This window comes from Echinops telfairi, unplaced genomic scaffold, assembly GCF_000313985.2.
Source record: "Echinops telfairi isolate 266 unplaced genomic scaffold, ASM31398v2 ScPeMD7_7468;HRSCAF=8506_0, whole genome shotgun sequence".
Lineage (NCBI taxonomy): Eukaryota > Metazoa > Chordata > Mammalia > Afrosoricida > Tenrecidae > Echinops > Echinops telfairi.
The window spans coordinates 48,949,025-48,969,275 of NW_022111369.1; the positions used below are offsets into that span (position 1 = coordinate 48,949,025).

The following is a 20,251-nucleotide window of genomic DNA, read 5'->3' on the forward strand; positions in this document are numbered from 1 at the left end:
AAGTACATTCTCAACCGGAAGGGTTGACACAATAGATGTAACAATGGACTCAAACATAACAATTGTGAGGATGATACAGAAGGCAGAGTTTTATTTTACTGATGACACTGAACAATAAAACATACACAAATATATGTATACACACACACATATATACACACATACATGTAATAGAAACACATAAACATTTATATATCTATGTGAGTGCATGCATATATGTATATATATTCTTTCCTTAGAAATGCTGAAGATGGCACTTTAACCTTTAAGTAAGGTGCGTTATTAGTGCATCCATGATAGGACTGTTGTACTGGAGTACAAAGGATTCCTAAAAACCGAGGAATCATAAATTTCGACACAAAGCATAGGTCTAGGAGGACACCAGACTTCGGTTCATAGCTTTGCTCTACTAATATATGGCTGTATGGCCTGATAAGAAAGGTCATTTACCGCTCGGAGCTTCAGTTTTTCTCATCGATAAAAATAAGGTAAATGTCCATGGTAAATTAAAATCCAAGCCAAACTTGTTACTGTTTATTCGACTATAACTCATAATGGCTCTATAGGACAGAGTAGAACTTCCCCATAGAATTTCCAAATCTTTGGAAATCTTTAAGGAAGCACACTGTCAAGTCTTTTTTTCAATGGAGTAGCTGGTGGATTCAAATGGCCAACCTTTTAGTGAGCAGTTGAGCACTTAAGTACTATGCCCAATAACTCCCTAAATATGTATGGTAGGTTTTGTTAATGAATATATATTAAAAATGACGCTGTTCTCATATCTATATATTAAGGCTGCAGATGGACATTGGACCTCGACTCAAGTACTCTCTCAACACAAGAACACTTTGTTCTAACACTCCGGCACTCTGTGACGCTCACCTTCCAGACAATTGCTGAAGACAAAATGGGTGCATAAGTAAATGTGATGAAGCAAGATGATGGTGCCCGACTATCAAAAGATACAGCATCTGGGGTATTAAAGGCTTTAAAATAAACAAGCGGCCATCTAGCTCAGAAGCAACAAAGCCCACATGGAAGAAGCACACCAGCTTGTGTGATCATGAGGTGTCCATGGGATTAGGTATCAGGCATCTAAGACCCAGAACAAAATCATATGTGAATGGGGTGGGGGTGGGGGCAGCATGGATTGGAGACCCTATGCCCATCTGTAGACAATTGGACATTCCCTCAAAGGGGTCACAGGGAAGAGATACTAGCCATGCAGGGTGCTGGATAGCACCGATGAAACACACAACTTTCTTCTAGTTCTTTGATGCTTCCTTCCCCCCACTATCATGACATCAATACTACCTTACAAATCGAATTAGACCAGAACGTGCACACTGCTACAGATAAGAGCCCGCCACACAGGGAATCCAGGATAGATAAACCCCTCAAGGCCAACAATGAGAGTAAAGATACCAGGAGAATTAGGGGAGGGTGGTGCGAGAAAGGGGAGATCGATCACAAGGATCAATCTAGAACCCCCTCCCAGGGGGACGAATAATGGAAAAGTGGGTGAGGGCCAATGGAAGACGATGTAAGATATGAAAATAATAATCTATAACTTATCAAGGGCTCATGGGGGAGGGCGGGCGGGGGAATGTGGGAGTAGGAAATGGGGAACTGATATCACGGGTTCAAGTGGGAAGAGAATGCTTTGAAAATGATGATGGCGGCATATGTCAAAGGTGCTTGACACACTGGAGGAATGTCGAGATTGGGATAAGAGGTGTAAGAGCCCCCAATAAAAGTACAGAAAATAAATACATAAATAAATGGGGGGGGGGCTGTTCTTGCTCTGTGCCCTTAAGTCCATTCTGACTCAGCGACCCTTTGTACAACAGTGAAACACTGCCCGTTCCCGGCACATCCTCACAGCTGTTATTACGGTGGGATCCACTGCTGCAGCCACCACCCAGTCACCTCTTTGAGTGTCTTCCTTTTTTGCTGACCTTCAATTTAACATGCCATGACGTCCTTTTCCAGGACTGGTCTGTCCCGATAACATGCCCAGAGTACATGAAATGAAATCTCACCGTCCTTGATTCTAAGGAGCACCCGGGCTGTATTTCTTCCAAGGCAGAGATGTTTGTTCTACTGGAAGTCCATGGTATTTTCAGTATTTCACCAGCACCATAATTCAAAGTGGATGATAATGATTATAATATCCATAAAACAGATGCTCTCTAGGAGATGCTCCGGGAGTAGTGGCTAAATTATAATAATTGTGTCTCTATGTCCTTTGTTTTATTAGAAGTCAACCAGAACTTCCATTGGTTTTTCATGATTTTTATTGTGACAGAATGCTCTTATATCTTATAATTGATATGCATAATTACATATCCATTACTGAAATCTCTTCCAGAACTTGCCTAAATATAGTGCTTAAAAATTCATTAATTTTAAAGCTTTCGTTGATTAGTAGCTAAAAGAATTAAACTAGGAAACAATCCCTTTTTAAATAAGTAAATGTGTTTCAGTAATTTTTATTATAAATTAACATATGGTTTTCCTGGTTTATTTTTTTATGCTGAATTTAACTAAAAGGAGTTCATTTTCTACTGAATCTGAGCGAGTCCTAGTAGGCAAAAAGCAATCTGGCTGAAACATTAAAAATGGAACTCTTTAAAATATGTGGCTTTTAAAACACATCTACCCTCTTAAACACACACCTACATGCATGTACTCTCTTAAAATACACAAACAAGTGGAAGAAATAGACTTGAGGAAGGTCAGAGGAAGGTCTGGTTGGGAGGAAGAGAAGAGAGCCTGAAATGTGAAAACAAAAGAGAAATGGGCAAGTTCGAGTTGCCCAGGAGAGATACACACATCATCTTTAAAAAGGATTGGGGGGGCACTCATCACATCCTATCTGCAGAAGTGTTCTGGTCTCCTGAGAGATGGGCACTCTATCAATACAAGGTGCTATGGTTTCTGCCTTTAAAACGGAGAGATTGCTGTTCTTTGGTAAGATTCCCCATTAGTGTAGAGTCAGCACAATTGGAAGTCTGAAACAGTCCTTGCTTCTTTTTCTTCAACACAAAGTTTCCTTCCAGCATGAGACTTGCCATTCAAACAGTTCATTTTTAGAGTTCCGGTCTCCTACAGATCCCTGGGTACAAGCCATGGGAAGGGGTCCTTTCCAAGTGACCTGACAATGTCCCTTCATGAAGAGCACACAGCACCCTGAGGTGAGTCAGCAGAAGCCCTAACTGTACTGGGAGCAGGGAGGGCAGCTGCTCTATTTCCAACATCTCCCACTTCCCATTGTGAGAATATTTAAGGATCATGGTTAATAGAACACAGGAGGTAAATTCCTAAAAAGTATTTCATGTTGTATTATTTGCTTTATTTTAATTAAAAATGGGCAATAATACCTGACTAGAACAAAGGGAAAAAATTAATTTGTTTTCTGTCCGTGTCTGTCAATTATTTTAAAACACATGCTATGCCAGTGCGGCTAGGTAGTAGAATGCATCATATTATGAGTGTTAAAATTATAATACACAGGCTACAGGTGGCTTGAAACATAAAATCACTTACCATATCAGTAGAAGAAACAGTTGGTAAACTGTCCAGGGCCGGCGTGGTATCATTAGCTATTGAGATATTAACTGTAAAAACAAGATAATTTTGACTGTAAAATAGAAACTAACAGAATAGAAACTATCTAAATATTTAAGTACCCACTCACTGTCATCAGGTCGATTCTGACTCATCGTGACTGCTTAGGAATTCTAAGACTTTGTAAATCTTTCCAGGAGCAACAAACCTCATTCTTCTTCTCTAGAGCACCTGGTGACTTTGAACCACTAACCATGTAGTTCGTAGTGCAATGCCTATTTTACATCCCTCCCAGGGCTCCTTTAAGTAGGTGTCTAAAAATGCAGCAGAACTAGTCATCAAAATGTCTTCAATAGCAGGAATTCATTCATGGTACAGTTATTATTATTGTATTTATCTTTCACCAAGATAAAATCATGAAATATTTGAACATATTTTATCTATTGCACACTAATATGACAAAGGAGAATACAAAATATTAGTGAGATTAAAATTTATCTCCGAGTTTCAAAAACACAACAAAACAAGATTTTCCAGTTTCAAAAAGGAACTCAATATATTTGGACTGTTAATAATTGAATTAAGTTGATCCCTGGCTTCATTTCACAAAGCAGAGCTACCGGATTTGTAATTTGCTTTACACTGCCTATGAGAACAAATATGTACACAATTTTTCTTTGCAATATGTGTAATAACATAAAAGTACTATATAGACAATATAAATATAAAAAGGATGATTATTTTATCTATTGAGAAAGAATTACTCAAATAATTTGGCATAATTTGTGGATTTAAGATGTCACTGTAACTTATTAAATCAATTGTTTTCTTGAAAATACTTCACTAGATTTTCTTTAATGAGCCTGAGATTTTAAAACAAATAGAAAACATTCTATAATTTAGGCATTTTCTCTTACCAGTTAAGTCTTAGTCCTATTTTGTGAAGTTTTATTATACAATTTCTACCCAGAAAATATCTATAGTTTATAAGAAATTGTGAAATAAGACTACTCAATCTGATATTTTTGAGGATCACATGGTTCACTTAAACATTCAGCTGTTTGTTTGTTTTTAAAGATCATTTTATTGGGGGTTCTTCCAGGAAACATTCAGATTTTTAATTACTGTTTGGGCTCTCCTACCCAACCTCACTCATTCCCTAATCCCGTTCCTGAAGCCCCAACCTGCCCTCTTGATCTGCTACAGTTCAAGTGCTATGCATCTTACAACAGAACCAAACACACTATGCAGCTGTTGGAATTCAGAATACAGGATTTGTGAGGGATGATTAGAAGGGACATAGCTTTTTCACTGCTTTTCCCCGGAACCTGCCCAGAGCCTGTCACTTAATCGAGCCTTAAAAACCTATATGTACTGCCGGTCTAGGATAGGAGATATTTCATAACTAAAATGAGTGAGAGCAGAGGAGGCAAAAGAATAAGCGAGGAACACATTTAAGTACAAGTAAGCTTAAAAATTATAAAAGGAAAAGTATTTAGCTTGGGCACCAGTTTTCCTCAGTTTTAGAATGTTTCAGTCTTGGAAGCATCTGGATTAAAATAGTATTAATGTAAAGCTAGTGGCTCCCCGGGCTCCCCTTGTTCTGCAGTACACACAGCACAGGTGGGAACTGCTGTGTGCTTAGTCTCTGCTTGATGACAGGTCAGAGAGAATCAAAGTAGTCTGACGGATGCTTGTTCCAAACAACGAAACCAAACAAAAATCTATTCCTCAAAAGGAAGAAGCAGCTAGTCCATGATTACCAGCACACGTAGGTTTTTATTCGTATTCATTCTACAGAGCTTAAAACTCATTTCTGTACATTATGCCATTGGTTTATTGACGACTATTACTGAAAAAAGAGTCCTGTGTTTTGGGGTCAATTCTGACTCAACCCAGCCCCCTTAGGGTTTCCACGGCTATAAATCTTCAGACCGTGGTGGGTTTGAACCACTGATCTTGTGGCTAGCAATTCAGTCCCTATCCTGCAGCACCACCAGGATTCCATAAGAGCACATAACAGTCCACCCCACCCCCAGCCCCCCAAAGTCACTAGCACTAAGTCGATACTGACACACAGTGACCCTGCAGGGCAGGGTGGAACTGCCCCTGTGAGTCTCTGAGATGATAGCTTATTATGGGAGTAGAAAGGTCCATTTTTGTTCCACAGAGCAGCTGGTGGTTTCAAACTACTGACCTTAGGGATCAAAGCCGGACACATAACCACTACACCACAGGGGAAGAGCATAGAATAGATATACTTTTATACTGATTTGAAGGAGCCTGAAGCAGGAGATGTTGGGATGCCTGCACAGAATTACAGAGTCAATCACAAGTAAAATTGGCACCAACCCCCCCCCCCCCTTCAGCTTCTTCCTCTTGTGCAGCATGCTATCTTCAAAATTGAGGTGATTTATGGGGGTCACAGATTTCAATGACACGGGAACTGTGATGCTAAATGATGTGAATCACGGTGAGCTGAGATTCCTGACTTGACCGAGCTTTTGTTTGAAAAAACACAGCCTGGGTGAACCCACAAGCTCAGTTGCTCTTCCGGAGTTAGTTTCTCTAATACTATTTTCTGAGACTCCTGCCACGACCTATGCAAAACCTTTTTTTAATAGAAAAACAAGGAATAACAGGGTGATGTGTGTGTGTGTGTGTGTGTGTGTGTGTGTGTGTGTGTGTGAGAGAGAGAGAGAGAGATATTCAAGGCTCCTTCTCTGGGAAATGAAACGACAGATAATAAAGACCAGGAGCATGCTAAAATGAGGATTCCAAACTGAACCTTTAATAAAGTTATGAAAATTGATGTGGATACATATCAGTTCCTCCATCTAATTTTTTTTTCTTTTTTATTTGAGAAGAACCATTGAAGCACATTGGCTCTTAACATCCCAAAGGAGCAGTATCAGAAGGATAGTAAAAAGCATAGAACATCAGCTTCTGCTTATTTTATTAGCAGATACTTTAAAACAAATACTTCAAGATAATATTTTAAAAAGCACTTCCATGAATGCATATTGTCAGAGTCCAATCCAGTCCCTAAGTAAGATTACAAGTACATTTCTTTGAGCTCACGGACAAGACACTGATAAATTCTAAGTGAAAGGATGGTGTGCAGAAGCTATTAGTCAACACTTGGAGCCAGATACAGTGCAAATATTTTGGCACCCGATTGTACAATGATCTGTTTATATGAAATTTGAAATATCCTTAATTAGGATTTTGGAAAGGTCAATGGAAAAGCAGGACACGTTGCACTCTTTCGATGCCATTTGCTTAGTGACCCATGAAGGAAAAATGCAAAACCAAAAAAACACCCAATTTGCTTATGAATCTGGCCAGTTGCAATTTAAATATCACTGGACCAGCCTGTGCTCCATATGTGTTTCAGGGAGTTTCCACAAGCTGGCCATCTGATGGTACTTGAATTGTTATGTCTTGTTCCTTCTTCCCATGTATCAACATTTTAGCTGATTGTCTGAAACTGCAGGAATGAATGTTGTTAGTAATAAGTACTTACACAGGTACCTTACTTCTAACTGTACAGTCTTTTGTTGAATAATAGATCAAGAGGAAGAATAAGGAAGGACTTAGAATCAGGAAAAAGTGAGATACACGTGGCAGTGTTGGGATACTGCCTGAACAGGGACTAGCATGTACATTGTTTGAGGCTGTCCCTACAGCGACCTGGCACCAGGAGCCACTCCGGGGTCCTCTGCTTTACACATGAGCAGGAGTTACACCATTGGGAATATGTACTCGCATGAACGTGAAGCCCTTGGATTCAAGCATGAACAACAACCGGCCACCACAGGCAGCCATGGCCACTGTGCTGTAGCAACACATCGCCATGTCGAGAGGAAAACACACAAAGCACCAGACCTGCTCTGGCTCCATCACCTGTAGGAGCACACTACCCAAGCCCCTTTGTCTGCGTGACATTGAGGAAGTCCCTCTGGATTTAAAACCATCACCACTTAGAGTGGCTCTGTGGATTAAAGAAAACAATGTAGACGGGCTTGCTGTTCAGTGTCTAGTACATGGTGAACAGCTAAATGAATAGTAGCTAAGATTCCAACTGGCTATATAAACTCCAACGAGTCCATGGGGTGCAATTCTAAAGTCCTTGCCTGAGCACGGAATTGTTGGTGGCTCAAATGCACACAGAGCCTCTGTAGGAGAAAGGCCCGTTTAGCTGCTCCTGTGAAAATGACAGCTTCCGTGGAGCAGGTCCCCTCTTGCCACTGGGTCCCTGAGCCAGCATTCAGTCCACAGCACACAGTGGTTATGCACAGCGCTGAGAAAGCCCATCCTCGCCAGGGGAAGAAAGTCCGTCAGTCACCTCACAAGCTTTTTGTGATAACTAAATATAAATCATGTTATTAAAATAATTTAATTAAAACCCCAGTACACTGTCTGCCGTTTGAATGGTGCTTAAATTGTTTTAGCCTAACCTGAATCTACACTCTCAACATCGTTCCTGTACACTCAACATATACTCTCAACAGGTTCTGGCTTTCCAAAACCGCAAGCGCATCCTCTGTTATAATACAAGTTTCATGTTTGATTTCACTCAACTGAAGGAACACCTTGAGTGAAGTGAATAATAAGAAAACAGACACAAAGTAAAACTGCATACATTGTACGGTCATGTGAGATTGATTTAAGGGCCCTGACTCTGTTGCTGACACCAGCACCTCCAGGTAAATCGTAAACTTCTTGATGGAACTTGAGATGACTCGTCAGTGGAGGGTGAAAGGACTTCTGCAGGGCTGACAGTGGATTAGGAAACTCTGGGAGAAAAATCTCTTAGAGACAGTGCCTGCTAGTCTTTCAGGCTCAAGTCTTGTAATAAATTATTCTTTTCTGCCTATTGGTTGTCCTTTCCGTTTTCCTAAATACTTTGACCAAGTCAGAAGTTAGAGACTGTCACTGTGACCAGGCATGTCTAGTTGTGATAGCCTTCGAGCCGCGATACAAAGGGCACTCTTTTCACACGGTCACCTGAATACTGTACTCGAAGCGAAAAAGCCGAGCAACCATCAAAGTATTAAGCTGGGTATATTTAGCGACTATTTTCACAAACCCTCTCTTCCCTAACAACCTACCATTACATTTGAGATGGGTTACAGACATTGTTCTAGGATAACTTTTCCAAAATTACATTATATGCAAACCCGAAACCTGAGAATTATCTAGGTCTGCTTATTATCTGAATTCAACACTTCTTTTCTGCTTCCTGCAAGGGCTTCGCAAAAACTTCTAAAATACATGTCTGGACAGAACAAGGGCACAGAAACCATGTTGTATCAAGTATTTATAGTTTCCTCAGAAGACCATATTACTATGAGAGATAAAACATCAACTGTGCTGGTAAACTCTCCTCACCAGAAGTCTCCATGTTTCCTTGTGCAGCCATTAGTCTATGGCTAAACAGTTAAACCTACTACATAACCTAAGGAGGAAATGATACACAATAACAAACATCACGTATAATATAATGCAAGTCATGGAAGATGAATTATTATTTTTTATTCCTTAATTTTCTTTTAATGGGCAGTCTAATTATGAGACATGTATTCAATATAATAAGGAACCACAGGAGACCTAATCAAGCAGTCTTTTAAAATGGTTATAACATATGGACACACAACATTTATTAAGATAATAGAAAATTACAGTGAAAGACATGGTATTGATATTCCAATCTAAAAACAACTGTTTTAGAGCCTCCGGGAGCCTCCTCGTACTGTGAATAGAATAAAGGGGTGGCAGCGGAAGCCATGGCTACACGCAATCACTCCACTTAGTCTGACAGCTCCACACTGGGAGAAAAGAGTATCATCTCCTTGGAAATGCTATCCGTGATGACACCTTTGGTGTCTAAAAAAGCCTTTCTCTCTCTTAACCATTCATCCATTATTAAGTATATTCTCCCCATAATACTAAACAATGAATCAATGAAACATGCCCCCTTCTGTTAACAATGCAGAATCTATCCCCTTGAGGCAAGTGTTCTTGGTTTTTCAATTTGTTGACTATCATTTTTAGCAAAGCTTTTCCCCCTGCAGATGCAAAACCAACACCTAGTTAGAAACTTTCCTTTCAACCTTAAGAACATGTTAATGTTTCCCGAGTCTATAGTCACTTTAAATTTTACACACTAAGTAAACGAGCAGTCCTTGTTGGTGTTGTTGTTGTTGTTAGGGGCAGTCCAGTGGGCTCTGACTCACAGTGATCCTATGGACAGTTGAACAAAACACTGACCAGCCGTGTCTACAGTACACGAAGTGTAGTCTCACCATCTTCACTTCTGAGGTGTATTCTGACAATACTTCCCCCAAGACAGATGTTTGTTCTCTGACCGCCATGGTACTTTCAATATTGTTCACCAACATCATAACTCAAATATATGAATCATTATGAGGTCTTCCTTATTTACTGTCTAGCTTCTCGCAGTCATATGAGGTGACAGAAAATCACTGGTCAGGCACATCGGAGTCCTCCGAGCGAAATCTTTGCTCTTCAACACTTTTCATGGGCATTGCACAGCATGTCTGCCCAATGCTCTGCATCCCTGGGCCATGCCTCAAAGAGGGTTGATTGCGAATCAAAGTCAAATAAAACCCTTGCCAACCTACGTCTGTGGATGATTCATCACGATATTGTCTAATGGTCCAGTTGTGAGAACTTTCTGTTTTCGTTACACTGAGGACTGCAGTGCAGTCCTTGGTCTACAAAATTAAATGTTTCAAGTCCTATTTGTTTTCTAAAAGCAAGATTAGGTTATCTGAATATTTCAGGCTGTTATGAGCCTTCCTCCAGCCCTGATGCCACAGTCTTCTTCATAGAATGCAGCCTCTCAGATGATTTGCTCAATATATCAACTGGATGAGTCTGATGAAAGGATGCAATCCTGAAGCAACCAGGCCTGAATTTCAGCCATGCGGTAGCCCCTGGTTCTGTTGAAAGGTTCTTTTTGACGATGAGTGGGAAACCGGTCCTCTGGAGTTTGTCATTCCAGGTATAGTCGATATTGACCCGGCCAAGGCCAGTCCACATCAGCTCACGAATGTCTAGGACGGAAGCCCACTGGTACTGTCATGTGAGCATTACAATCGCAACTGCGAGCTCAGCAGTTCAAACTCACCTGCCTCTCCACGGGAGAAAGATGAAGCTCTCTCCTAGCAGCCAGATTTACGGTCACAGAACCCCACAGGAGGTCACCGCGAGTTGAAATAAACTCACTGGCAATGGAGTGCCGAAAACATCAAACTTTACATGCTCCATATCATTTTGATGACTTCCCACTTTCCTATATTCATACTTCAGATAGTCTGTGTTTGGCTGGATATTCGCAATTGTTTCTTTCATTTGGGGTCATGCTCCAAAATGTCATGCTCCTTCAGTAAAGGAAGGTCCACAAGTTTTGCTCCATACATGTTATTAAGGTTCACATTTACTCTAAGCAGGCAGCCTTCCCTAGTTGATTTGGTTAGTGCCTTTTCCTTTTGTTTTTTTGAACGGAATTATCTTCTCCCTTAAACACCTCTGCTGCGTCATCATGAGGACATGGTGGGAAATAGAACAGCTCTTACCTTAACCAGTAGTCATCACATTAATTATTTCAAAGAAAAAGCAATTTTAGGACAAAAATGTGTCCGTCTTAATGGATAAGCCAAACTTCATGACTAATTTTTCCGCCATCATTTGCAACTGAGCTTTTTTCAGTCTTTCAGCAAATGTCGGTAAATGAGTTTTGTTACCAAGCACTATATGGGAGTGGAAGAAAAGCAATACATAGGTGTGTATGTGTGACAGCGAGGGATTGTTTCAACTAGACAATTCTGGGTAAGGCTAGGAGAAAGGCTCAACCTACCACTTGCACCTCTGCCTGATGACATCTTGTTCATGTCATAAGCCTTTCGGTATAAAACAGAGATCAAGCTGGGTCATATCTTCTTGAGTCCAACTTAGGCTTTTGCAGGAGCTGTCTCTTGCATCTGGTTCTTCAACTTCCTGTTACGTTGCCAGCCAGTCTCAGGAGCCATCAGCAGACTATCGCTTGTGGATTCCACTGACTTTGGACCTCAGCATCCACCAGCCTGTGCGCCCTGCTGTCGCTGCATCATCATCCTGCTTCCTGTCCATTGACTTCCATGAGTCCGAAGAAGACTGACTTGAACCAGCCTAGACTTACCTATTTCTACAACTGTGTACCCATTTCCTGAAATAAATCGCTCTATACAACACATACAAGAGTCACTGGTGTTGCTTCACTAGAAAAGCCAAGCAGGGTGTTAGAAAAGGGAAAACCAGACACTGATAAGGCTTTATGGAAGCTAATGAAGAGCAAACACTATCAGGAAGGAGAAGGAAAAGTTGCCATTCAAAAGCACATAAAACATGCAACATCTTATGTTTTTGGCCCCTCTTTCCATTCCTATAAAATAAGTTCTCACGTTGCAGTGTCAAGACTCCATCTGTGTAACTGCTGGTTCAACATTACTGACTGCACCATTGTTGAAAAACAAGTCACTGCCAGTTTAAATATTCCTAGCTCATTGATTGAACTCTTCGACTAGGAGTGGATGCTGTGATGAAAGCCAGCCTTTTGTTATTTTCAGAATATGGACCCTAACTGTTCCTGCATTTGGATAACTCCTTCAAGGTAATTTTTCAGTTCACCATAACAAAGCATAAAAGGTAAGGGGGAAGTATGAATTTTGTGATCAAAAAGTGTTAACATTATGAATAAGATTAATCTTACTGGGTTTTTATCTAATGTGGATGGTTACTAAAAAATAAGTATCAATTTTCCTTTTTCCAAAGCAGTAACAGATTTGATCTCCTTAGGTTTAGGGGATCCTTCACTCAAATACACATCTTTCCTGACTGCTACTCATTCCAACAACTCCAGAACGAAGTGCAGGGTCAACCAAAGGTCTTTTGTAGAAGAACTGTGAGACCCACCGTGGGTGTTCAAAGGGAGGATGATGAAGACTGGTCTGTTTGCTTTAGCAATTGTGCTTTGAGGCTAAATAACAACTGAACCTAAATTATGAGTAAGACAAAAATAATAACAATGAACATTTTGTAACATCACATATCAGGACTTTTGCCAACTATTTTGTCTATAAGAATTTTTTCCCCTTAAAAATAATTCTCAGCCTGTGTGATCATGAGGTGCCGAAGGGATCAGTTATCAGGCATCAAAGAAATCATATCATTATGTGCTCACCTCCCCGATATGATCACTGAAGACAGATGTGTGCATAAGCAAATGTGGTGAAGAAAGCTGATGGTGCCCGGCTATCAAAAAATACAGCGTCTGGGGTCTTAAAGGCTTGAAGGTAATCAAGCGGCCATCTAGCGCAGAAGCAACAAAGCCCACATGGAAAAAGCACACCAGCCTGTGTGATCATGAGGTGTCGAAGGGATCAGGTATCAAATAATATAAAATCATATCTTTGTGAATGAGGGGGAGTGCGGAGTGGGGACCCAAAGCCCATCTGTAAGCAACTGGACATCCCCTTATGGAAGGGTCATGTGGAGATGAGCCAGTCAGGGTGCAGTGCAGCAAAGATGAAACATACAACTTTCCTCTAGTTCCTAAATGCTTCCTCCCCTCACCCCCTATTATCATGATACCAATTCTACCTTACAAATCTGGCTAGACCAGAGGATGTACACTGGTACAGATAGCAACTGGAAACACAGGGAATCCAGGGCAGATGATCCATTCAGGACCAGTGATGAGAGTGGCGATACCGGGAGGGTGGAAAGAGGGTGGAGTAGAGAGGGGGAACTGATTATAGGGATCTACATATAACCTCCTCCCTGGGGGATGGACAACAGAAAAGTGGGTGAAGGGAGCCCCATAATCTAGAGGGTTATGTATTGGGCTGCTAACTGCAGGTCAGCAACTGGAAACCATAGCCACTCTGAGGGCGGCTTTCTACTTCCATGAAGATGGCTAGTGTGGGACACCCATGGGAACAGTTCTACTCCATCCTATGGGATCACAGAGTCCAAATTGATTCAGTGGCTGTGGGAGGTAATCTAGCCCCTTTTCTAACCTTCCCTTTACTTTCCTAATTATCTTATCTGGTAGAAACAACCCCTAAGGCCCTCCTTTCATACTAGGTGACTCCAATATGAATTTATTTTTTAATTCCATGCTTCAAATGATATGAAGTGAATAAGCATCTTTATTGCTTCTTCTATAAGTTTAGAAATAGTGTCTTTAGAGTCTACTTAAAGGAATATGCTCTGCTGGCAATATGGAAGAAGCAAAATATGGACTAGAAGTTCATAAGACACCTTTCTTCTGGTCTTGACATTTGCTACTATATGAAGGGGCTTCAAAAGAGTTCTTGGAAAACAGAATAAGAAGATAGTGAAATATTTCCATGCACTTCTTTAAGCCCCCTTCTAGGTGCTCAAGCTTTTTCTCCTATAATGTAAAATAAAAACTAGAGTGCATAGTTCACTGCCTGATGGAGTCACATGGCCAAGCTACTTCAGATGTTGTAGCATAGCTTCTCCAAGAAAGCGAAATCAAACTCCTCCCCGAGGAGCACAGCAGTACATTGGCGATTTGTCAGCATCTCCTCCAAAGTGGGCAAGTATCAATACTAAGCGTGCTCTCCTCACCTGGGTCGGGTGGCATGCAGGCACAGGAAAACTGAGTGCTGTAACCCATTTTGAAGTTGGAGTTGATGGGGTAATAATCTGCCAGCTTGATCATCTTCTTGAAAGCATCATAGATAAAGATGAAGCTGATCAGAGAAGAGAAGCCTTCTTCCGTGAATCGAGTGAAGTACTGAACCAAGAAGCTGGCATCGGTAGCTACCAAAATGAGACACAGGAAGGCTGACCAGAGGCCAATCCAAAGGCGGAACTCTAAATAGTCAAACTGATGGTCCCTGGGAAGAGAAACAGAGGCATTGAGTCTCCTTGTCCATGCAACATAAAGCATATAGAACTATCAAACGTCTCTACAGTGATTGCTAAAAAGAGAAGATTACATTTAGTCACTAGCTATCAAGCTCATTCTGTATTGTATCTAGAAAGTATTCATTTCAAGGATATGATCCAGTGATTATTATACTGCCATAAATAAATAATTCCAGCAATTCGATAAAGATACAGGGAATCCAGAGCGATGAGCCCTATAGGACCAGTGGTGTGAGTGGCAAAACAGGAGGGCAGAAGGAGAGTGGGTAGGAAAGAGGGAACCGATTACAAGGAACTATATGTGACCTCCTCCCTGGGGGCCAGACAACAGAAAAGTGGGTGAAGGGAGACCTTGGACAGGGCAAGATATGACAAAATAATTTATAAACTATCAAGGGCTCATGAGGGAAGGGGGGAGCGGGGGGGGGGGGGGAAATTGGGGCCTTGTTGTTGGGGGTTTAAGTGGAGAGAAAATGTTTTGAGAATGATGAAGGCAATGAATGTACAAATGCGCTTTACACAATTGATGTGTGTATGGATTGTGATAAGAGTTGTATGAGCCCCTAATAAGATGATTTAAATAAATAAATAAAATAAATTTTAAAAAATACTTTCAAAGTCATCATGTTGTTCTAAGTAAATAATTGATTCATTTTCTCATTGAAAAATATGGTGCCCACATTCCTGGAGTTCACAGACCACACGATTTGAAAGCATGACACTGGCACCTGATCATGTGCTCAATAAAGGTCTGTGACCTTTCCTTCATTACTGAAGACCCCAGAGTAAAGACTCCCCTGCTCCCACGTTGTCAGAACTTTTGGGGTCCTAAAGAAATCACATTTCACAATGCTGAGTGATAGCTCAAGGGCCCCGCAAAGTGTCTCAGAGGAGGCAGTCATACATCCTGGGCAGGGGCGTAGGTGAAGAATGCAGAGAACTAGAACTCAAGGTGTTCTAGGATAGTAACAGTCTTCCTGGCCAACCAGGGAAGATCAGATCAGGAAAAGGACGATGTCTATAAAAAAGCCTGAGGTCTGAAAAGACCTGGGATGGCCCACTGAATAGTGGATATCACCAACTACAGAGGTGAGATTAGAAATGGAGGCTGGCCTCCAACGAAGAAAGGCCATGCTTGCCTTTCAACAACTTCTCATCAGACTTGGTTAGCCATAGGCTCTCTTCTGCTGGATTTGCCTGCGCAGTCTCTGAATACATACATCCCTCACCAGACTGAGTATCTGCAACCCCTCCCTAAAGAGGTCATTGTTTTTAGATGTCCTTTCCAATTCTTTCAAGTGAATTCATTCAAGATTCACAAAGGGGAAAAAGTGAATCAATGAAATGATTATCTTACCATTTCATACTGAATCTGTTCAAACTATGTGGAGAATGCATTAGAACATTTGCTTTAAAATCAACTTATTTGTGATACACAAGTAGATAACACATTTTTTTTTTGTATGAGAATAAAGAAATAAATCAAGGTTCATGCATGACTATTAGTCAATCTGTTTCTGATGGGTGCTATTCAGATAGTCCATCTGTTTCTTTCCCTCAAGCACCATTCTTTCTCCTTCAACTCGACTGATGTCGTCGAGCCCCCTTCTACAGTGTGTGCTTGATTCTAAGAGCCTCCTTACTGATGTCCTTACTTCCGGGCTCATCCTGCTCAGATATTTTGTACCCCTCATCAAAAAAAACCCACAAAACTTTAAAAGTGTATGCTTGAAACCACTCAGTCATATCTTCATTGTTCTCCCACTACTCCTAAAAAACGATTAACCCCTAAAAGACCAGCAGAAGAGACATGCTCTGAATGTCGATCTTCTGTTTTACTTCTTCTTTACTGATGTGAAAAATCATGTGCGGCACACAGACGTGCCCAATAAATATGCGCTGAATTCGTGAAAACCTGCCCGGGACATGAGGGTGACAGTTACCGGCAGAAAGTGATCCTGTGTAATGAGGAGAGAACTGATCCTGTGATAACATAATTATAGAGGATTAAAATTCCAGGTTCCTTAGCTATCAAAAACTAAAATGTGCCTTATTTTAAAGATGAAGACTGCAAGGTCAAGGAAAGTTAACGGATTTATCCATCGCTAAGGATTTAATGATAGAGCCAAACCAGAAAGCCAATCTCTAGATCTGTGAGCAGGTCTTTTAAAGAATGATACCATGGTTTCTCGTCAAGCTGTATCCGACTCGTCGCCTGTGGACATTGACGGTATTGTGCTCTGTTGCCTACTCACCAAATGAATGACACAGAGTAGACGAAATCACCAAAGCAGATCATTAACAGTGAGGCAGAAAGTTACCTTCCACGCACGTTTGGGAATCTGTCTTGGGCTTTGCCCTCTCTGCTGGTTTTGGATATGCCTGGAACCCCACTGTTAAATCTTTCACCTGCCTTTGTGAAATAAGGAGACTACAGAAAAAAACAAGTTCTAGGAATTTGAGCTCATTCACTTTATCATAAAGTGAGTCAGGGTCAGGGTCTCAGAAAGAGAATCTTACTGATTCTAAGGCAAATAGGCTCTTTTCTTAACGCTGTAAACAATTGGCTAGTTTTGCTTCCTAACAAGATGAAAGATAACGCACACTCTAAGCCTTAAACTCAGTGCCATCGAGTCAATGCAAACTCATAGTGTGGCAGTCACCTAATCTGGTGTCAATTTAAGGATTAAGAGTGTAGGGGTGGAGTCGAGGCTGTCAATCTGGAGATAGCTAATGAGACTTCTGTGTGGGTATGGCCTTCTCCTGAAAGTTCTGGGAAATCTGGTACTTCCTCCTTGGAGGTGGAAGTCACCTCTCTCTTACTCCCTGGAGTAAGACAAGTCACATGGATGCAACCAGAACTCGGAAGCCAGAGAAGCCACAAAGAGACCCCCGCCAGCACTGAGATGCGTACGACCCCACGGGACCCAAAGACTTTCTACCCACTGGCCTGTGATCGTCTTGCATTTGGCTTCATTGCATGTGTTTCATGAGTCTGAAGAGGACTTTATAGATTGGTATTGGACATATGGGTTAATATCAGACTTATGGCCTTGGACTGGACTGGTTTGGGATGTTTTCTCAATGTTCAATTCCTCTTGTATATAAACCTTTCCCTTATATACATATGCGTGCTTATGAATTTGTTTCTCTAGTCTACCCAGACTAACACACATAGTGACCCTCCGTGGGTTTATGCGGCTGTAATTGTGTATCTCCCATGGAACTTCTGGTATTTTTGAACCGCCATCCATGCAGATCACAGTCAAACATTTAAGCACTCTACACCAGAGCTATATAATCTTGACGCCTTCTAAAATGCTAGTTGGTTGTTTATAGAATTGATGTGTACAAGACTGGATGAGAAATAAATCAACTAACTAGTGAATGATTAAGAGCATCGTCCATTGAGTTACAAAGGGGGAAAATGCATGTAAATAAACTTAGGACATTAGAAAACATGCCTAAACTAACTGCTCTAATAAACTTCAACATTCCTAAAGTAGGCTAACAAGAATGATTCAAATAAAGTCACAAAAACCAACAGTACTCTATTCTGAAAATGAAATAGAGAAGAAGAAAAATAAGATATGAGAAAACAATTTTAAACAAATTGATCATTAAAGATTAAAATAATGCTACTATTACATCCAATAACATTATTATTCCCCTGGTGTCAAGTTTAACTGTCAATGTAGTTGGGAAAAAATACAGGAAATGATAACAGAGCCCGATGAAACAGATGAATCAGAAGAGGGAAATGGACACGAGAGGAAGTTTAAAAAAAAAAGTAGGGACAGTAAGGTTCGAGCTCCAACATGCAGGGGCTTGCAGCAAACAAACGATGTTGGCACACTCTGCAGTCGGTGGACAGGTGCAAACAAGTCCCCTCGGTAATACACGTGTCTTCAGCTTGTTCACAAAAAGAATATCTTCAAAGAAACGTCTAATCAAAACAATGGCTTCTGAGGGAATCAGCTGAACCAACTTGCGTCAGAGCAGAGAGGTCAGTCAGAAGGTTCTGGTGACTGTTTTGGGGACTCCAAAGGCACAGTCTTGACAGAGATTTTCAAAGGATGACCATGGAAGTTCATTCTGAAGAAGCTGTAGGAAAACTATCAGCTACATTGCTGACAAAAGGCCAGGACAGTTGCACCAAGGATTTTTCTCTCTCATCCTGACAAGGCATCTGTTCATTCTCCGAGGGCGGAGAGGACTAGCCTATGAAAATCTTGTCCTATCCATCCTACATCCTTGATCTTGCCCCTGGGGGATTTCTTCTTGTTCCCCAAACTCAACTAACATCTGAAAGGAACATGGTTTGAGTTCCTAAAAGATGCCCAAACTGTCATTTTAGTGTGGTTTAAGTCAGACTTCAGAATTCCTCAAGGAAGGGTTAAGAAATGGAAACACTGCCTACAATACCAGCCTAGAGGGAGGACATGTTGGGCATAGTTTCACATTTTGATATTTTTGCTTAATAAAGGAAACGATGAAGTCAAAGAGCTGGACAGAAAATTCCAGCATAGTCAGCCCAAGATGACAAGTAGTACACGGGAATGTGTACAAACGTGCAGGCAGAGAGCCAAAACGGAAGAACACGTGCAGTGCATTTCAAGCTGAGCAAATTGAAGAAAGAAGCCAAGCCCCAAGTTGAGATGTTGAAGGATTCTATGGGGAAAATGTTGAAAGATATAGAAAGTATCAAAAGACAATGGACTTGATCTATACAGTCATGTACCCAAAAGAACTGTTTGGTATTCAACCACTTCAATAGCATATGATCAATAACAAATGATTCTGAAGGAACAAAGCTGCCCTGAAGGCATTAGAGGGTAAAAGAAAAAGCTCCAACAATGAACAAAATACCCATTGAAATGTTTCAGCAAGCTGATGAAGCAAGGGAGGCCCTAACTCATCTATGCCAAGAAATGTGGAACATAGCTCTCTGGCCAAAAGAATGGAAGAGATTCATATGTGTGCTCATTCTAAAGACAGGTGACCCAACCTAATGTAGAAATTATTGGTCAATGGCATTGACCAATACAACATACAAGGGAAATTTCGCTGAAGATCATTCAATAGCATTTCCATCAGTACCCTGAAAAGGCGTTGTCAGAAAGTCAATCTGGATTCATAAGAGGATGTGGAAAGGGCTATCATTACTGAAACCAGACAAATTTTTGTCTGGCGGAAGAGCAGAAAGGTACTGTGTTTTATCGACCATGTAAACGCACTTGACTGCGTGGCTCTTAACAAACTACGGCTAACCTTCAGAAGGACAGGGACACCAGAACATTGCGCTCATGTAGAAAATAAACATGGAACAGTTCAAATATTCAAACAGAACAAGAGAAGATTTCATTATTTAAAATCAGGAAAGGTGTGTGAAAGAGCTGAAGCTTTTCATCGGGTATATTTCTTTTGCCGTGCAAAAAATCCTAAAAGCTGCACGGGATAACGAGTTTGCGTGTCAACTTGGTTGGGCCAGGTCTTCCTCATGATGTGATAAAACATAATCAAAGTCCCTGGTGAGATCTCCTGTGAGCAAACAAGCAGGCGTGGAGGCGTTAAGATGGGTTGCTATTGTTGAAGTTAAGTGCTGTCAAGTCCAGACTCATAGGGATCCTATGAACAACAGCACAAAACACTGCACGTCCCTGACCATGTTCACCCTCGCTGTTATGTTTTAGCCTATCTTTATCCTTTAATGAGA

General features: G+C 41.0%; 1 protein-coding gene across 2 annotated transcripts in view; it reads right to left on the bottom strand.

Annotated features, from left to right (window-relative positions):
• SLC4A4 (solute carrier family 4 member 4) overlaps positions 1-20,251 on the bottom strand; it is a 348,568-nt gene that overhangs the window by 66,149 nt on the left and 262,168 nt on the right. For both annotated transcript variants that reach the window (XM_045284208.1, XM_045284209.1), the window contains 2 exons: positions 14,233-14,504; positions 3,550-3,620 (listed from right to left, as the gene is read on the bottom strand). In XM_045284208.1, the coding sequence (XP_045140143.1) occupies positions 3,550-3,620; positions 14,233-14,504 (343 nt within the window). The remainder of the gene's footprint in view (positions 1-3,549; positions 3,621-14,232; positions 14,505-20,251) is intronic.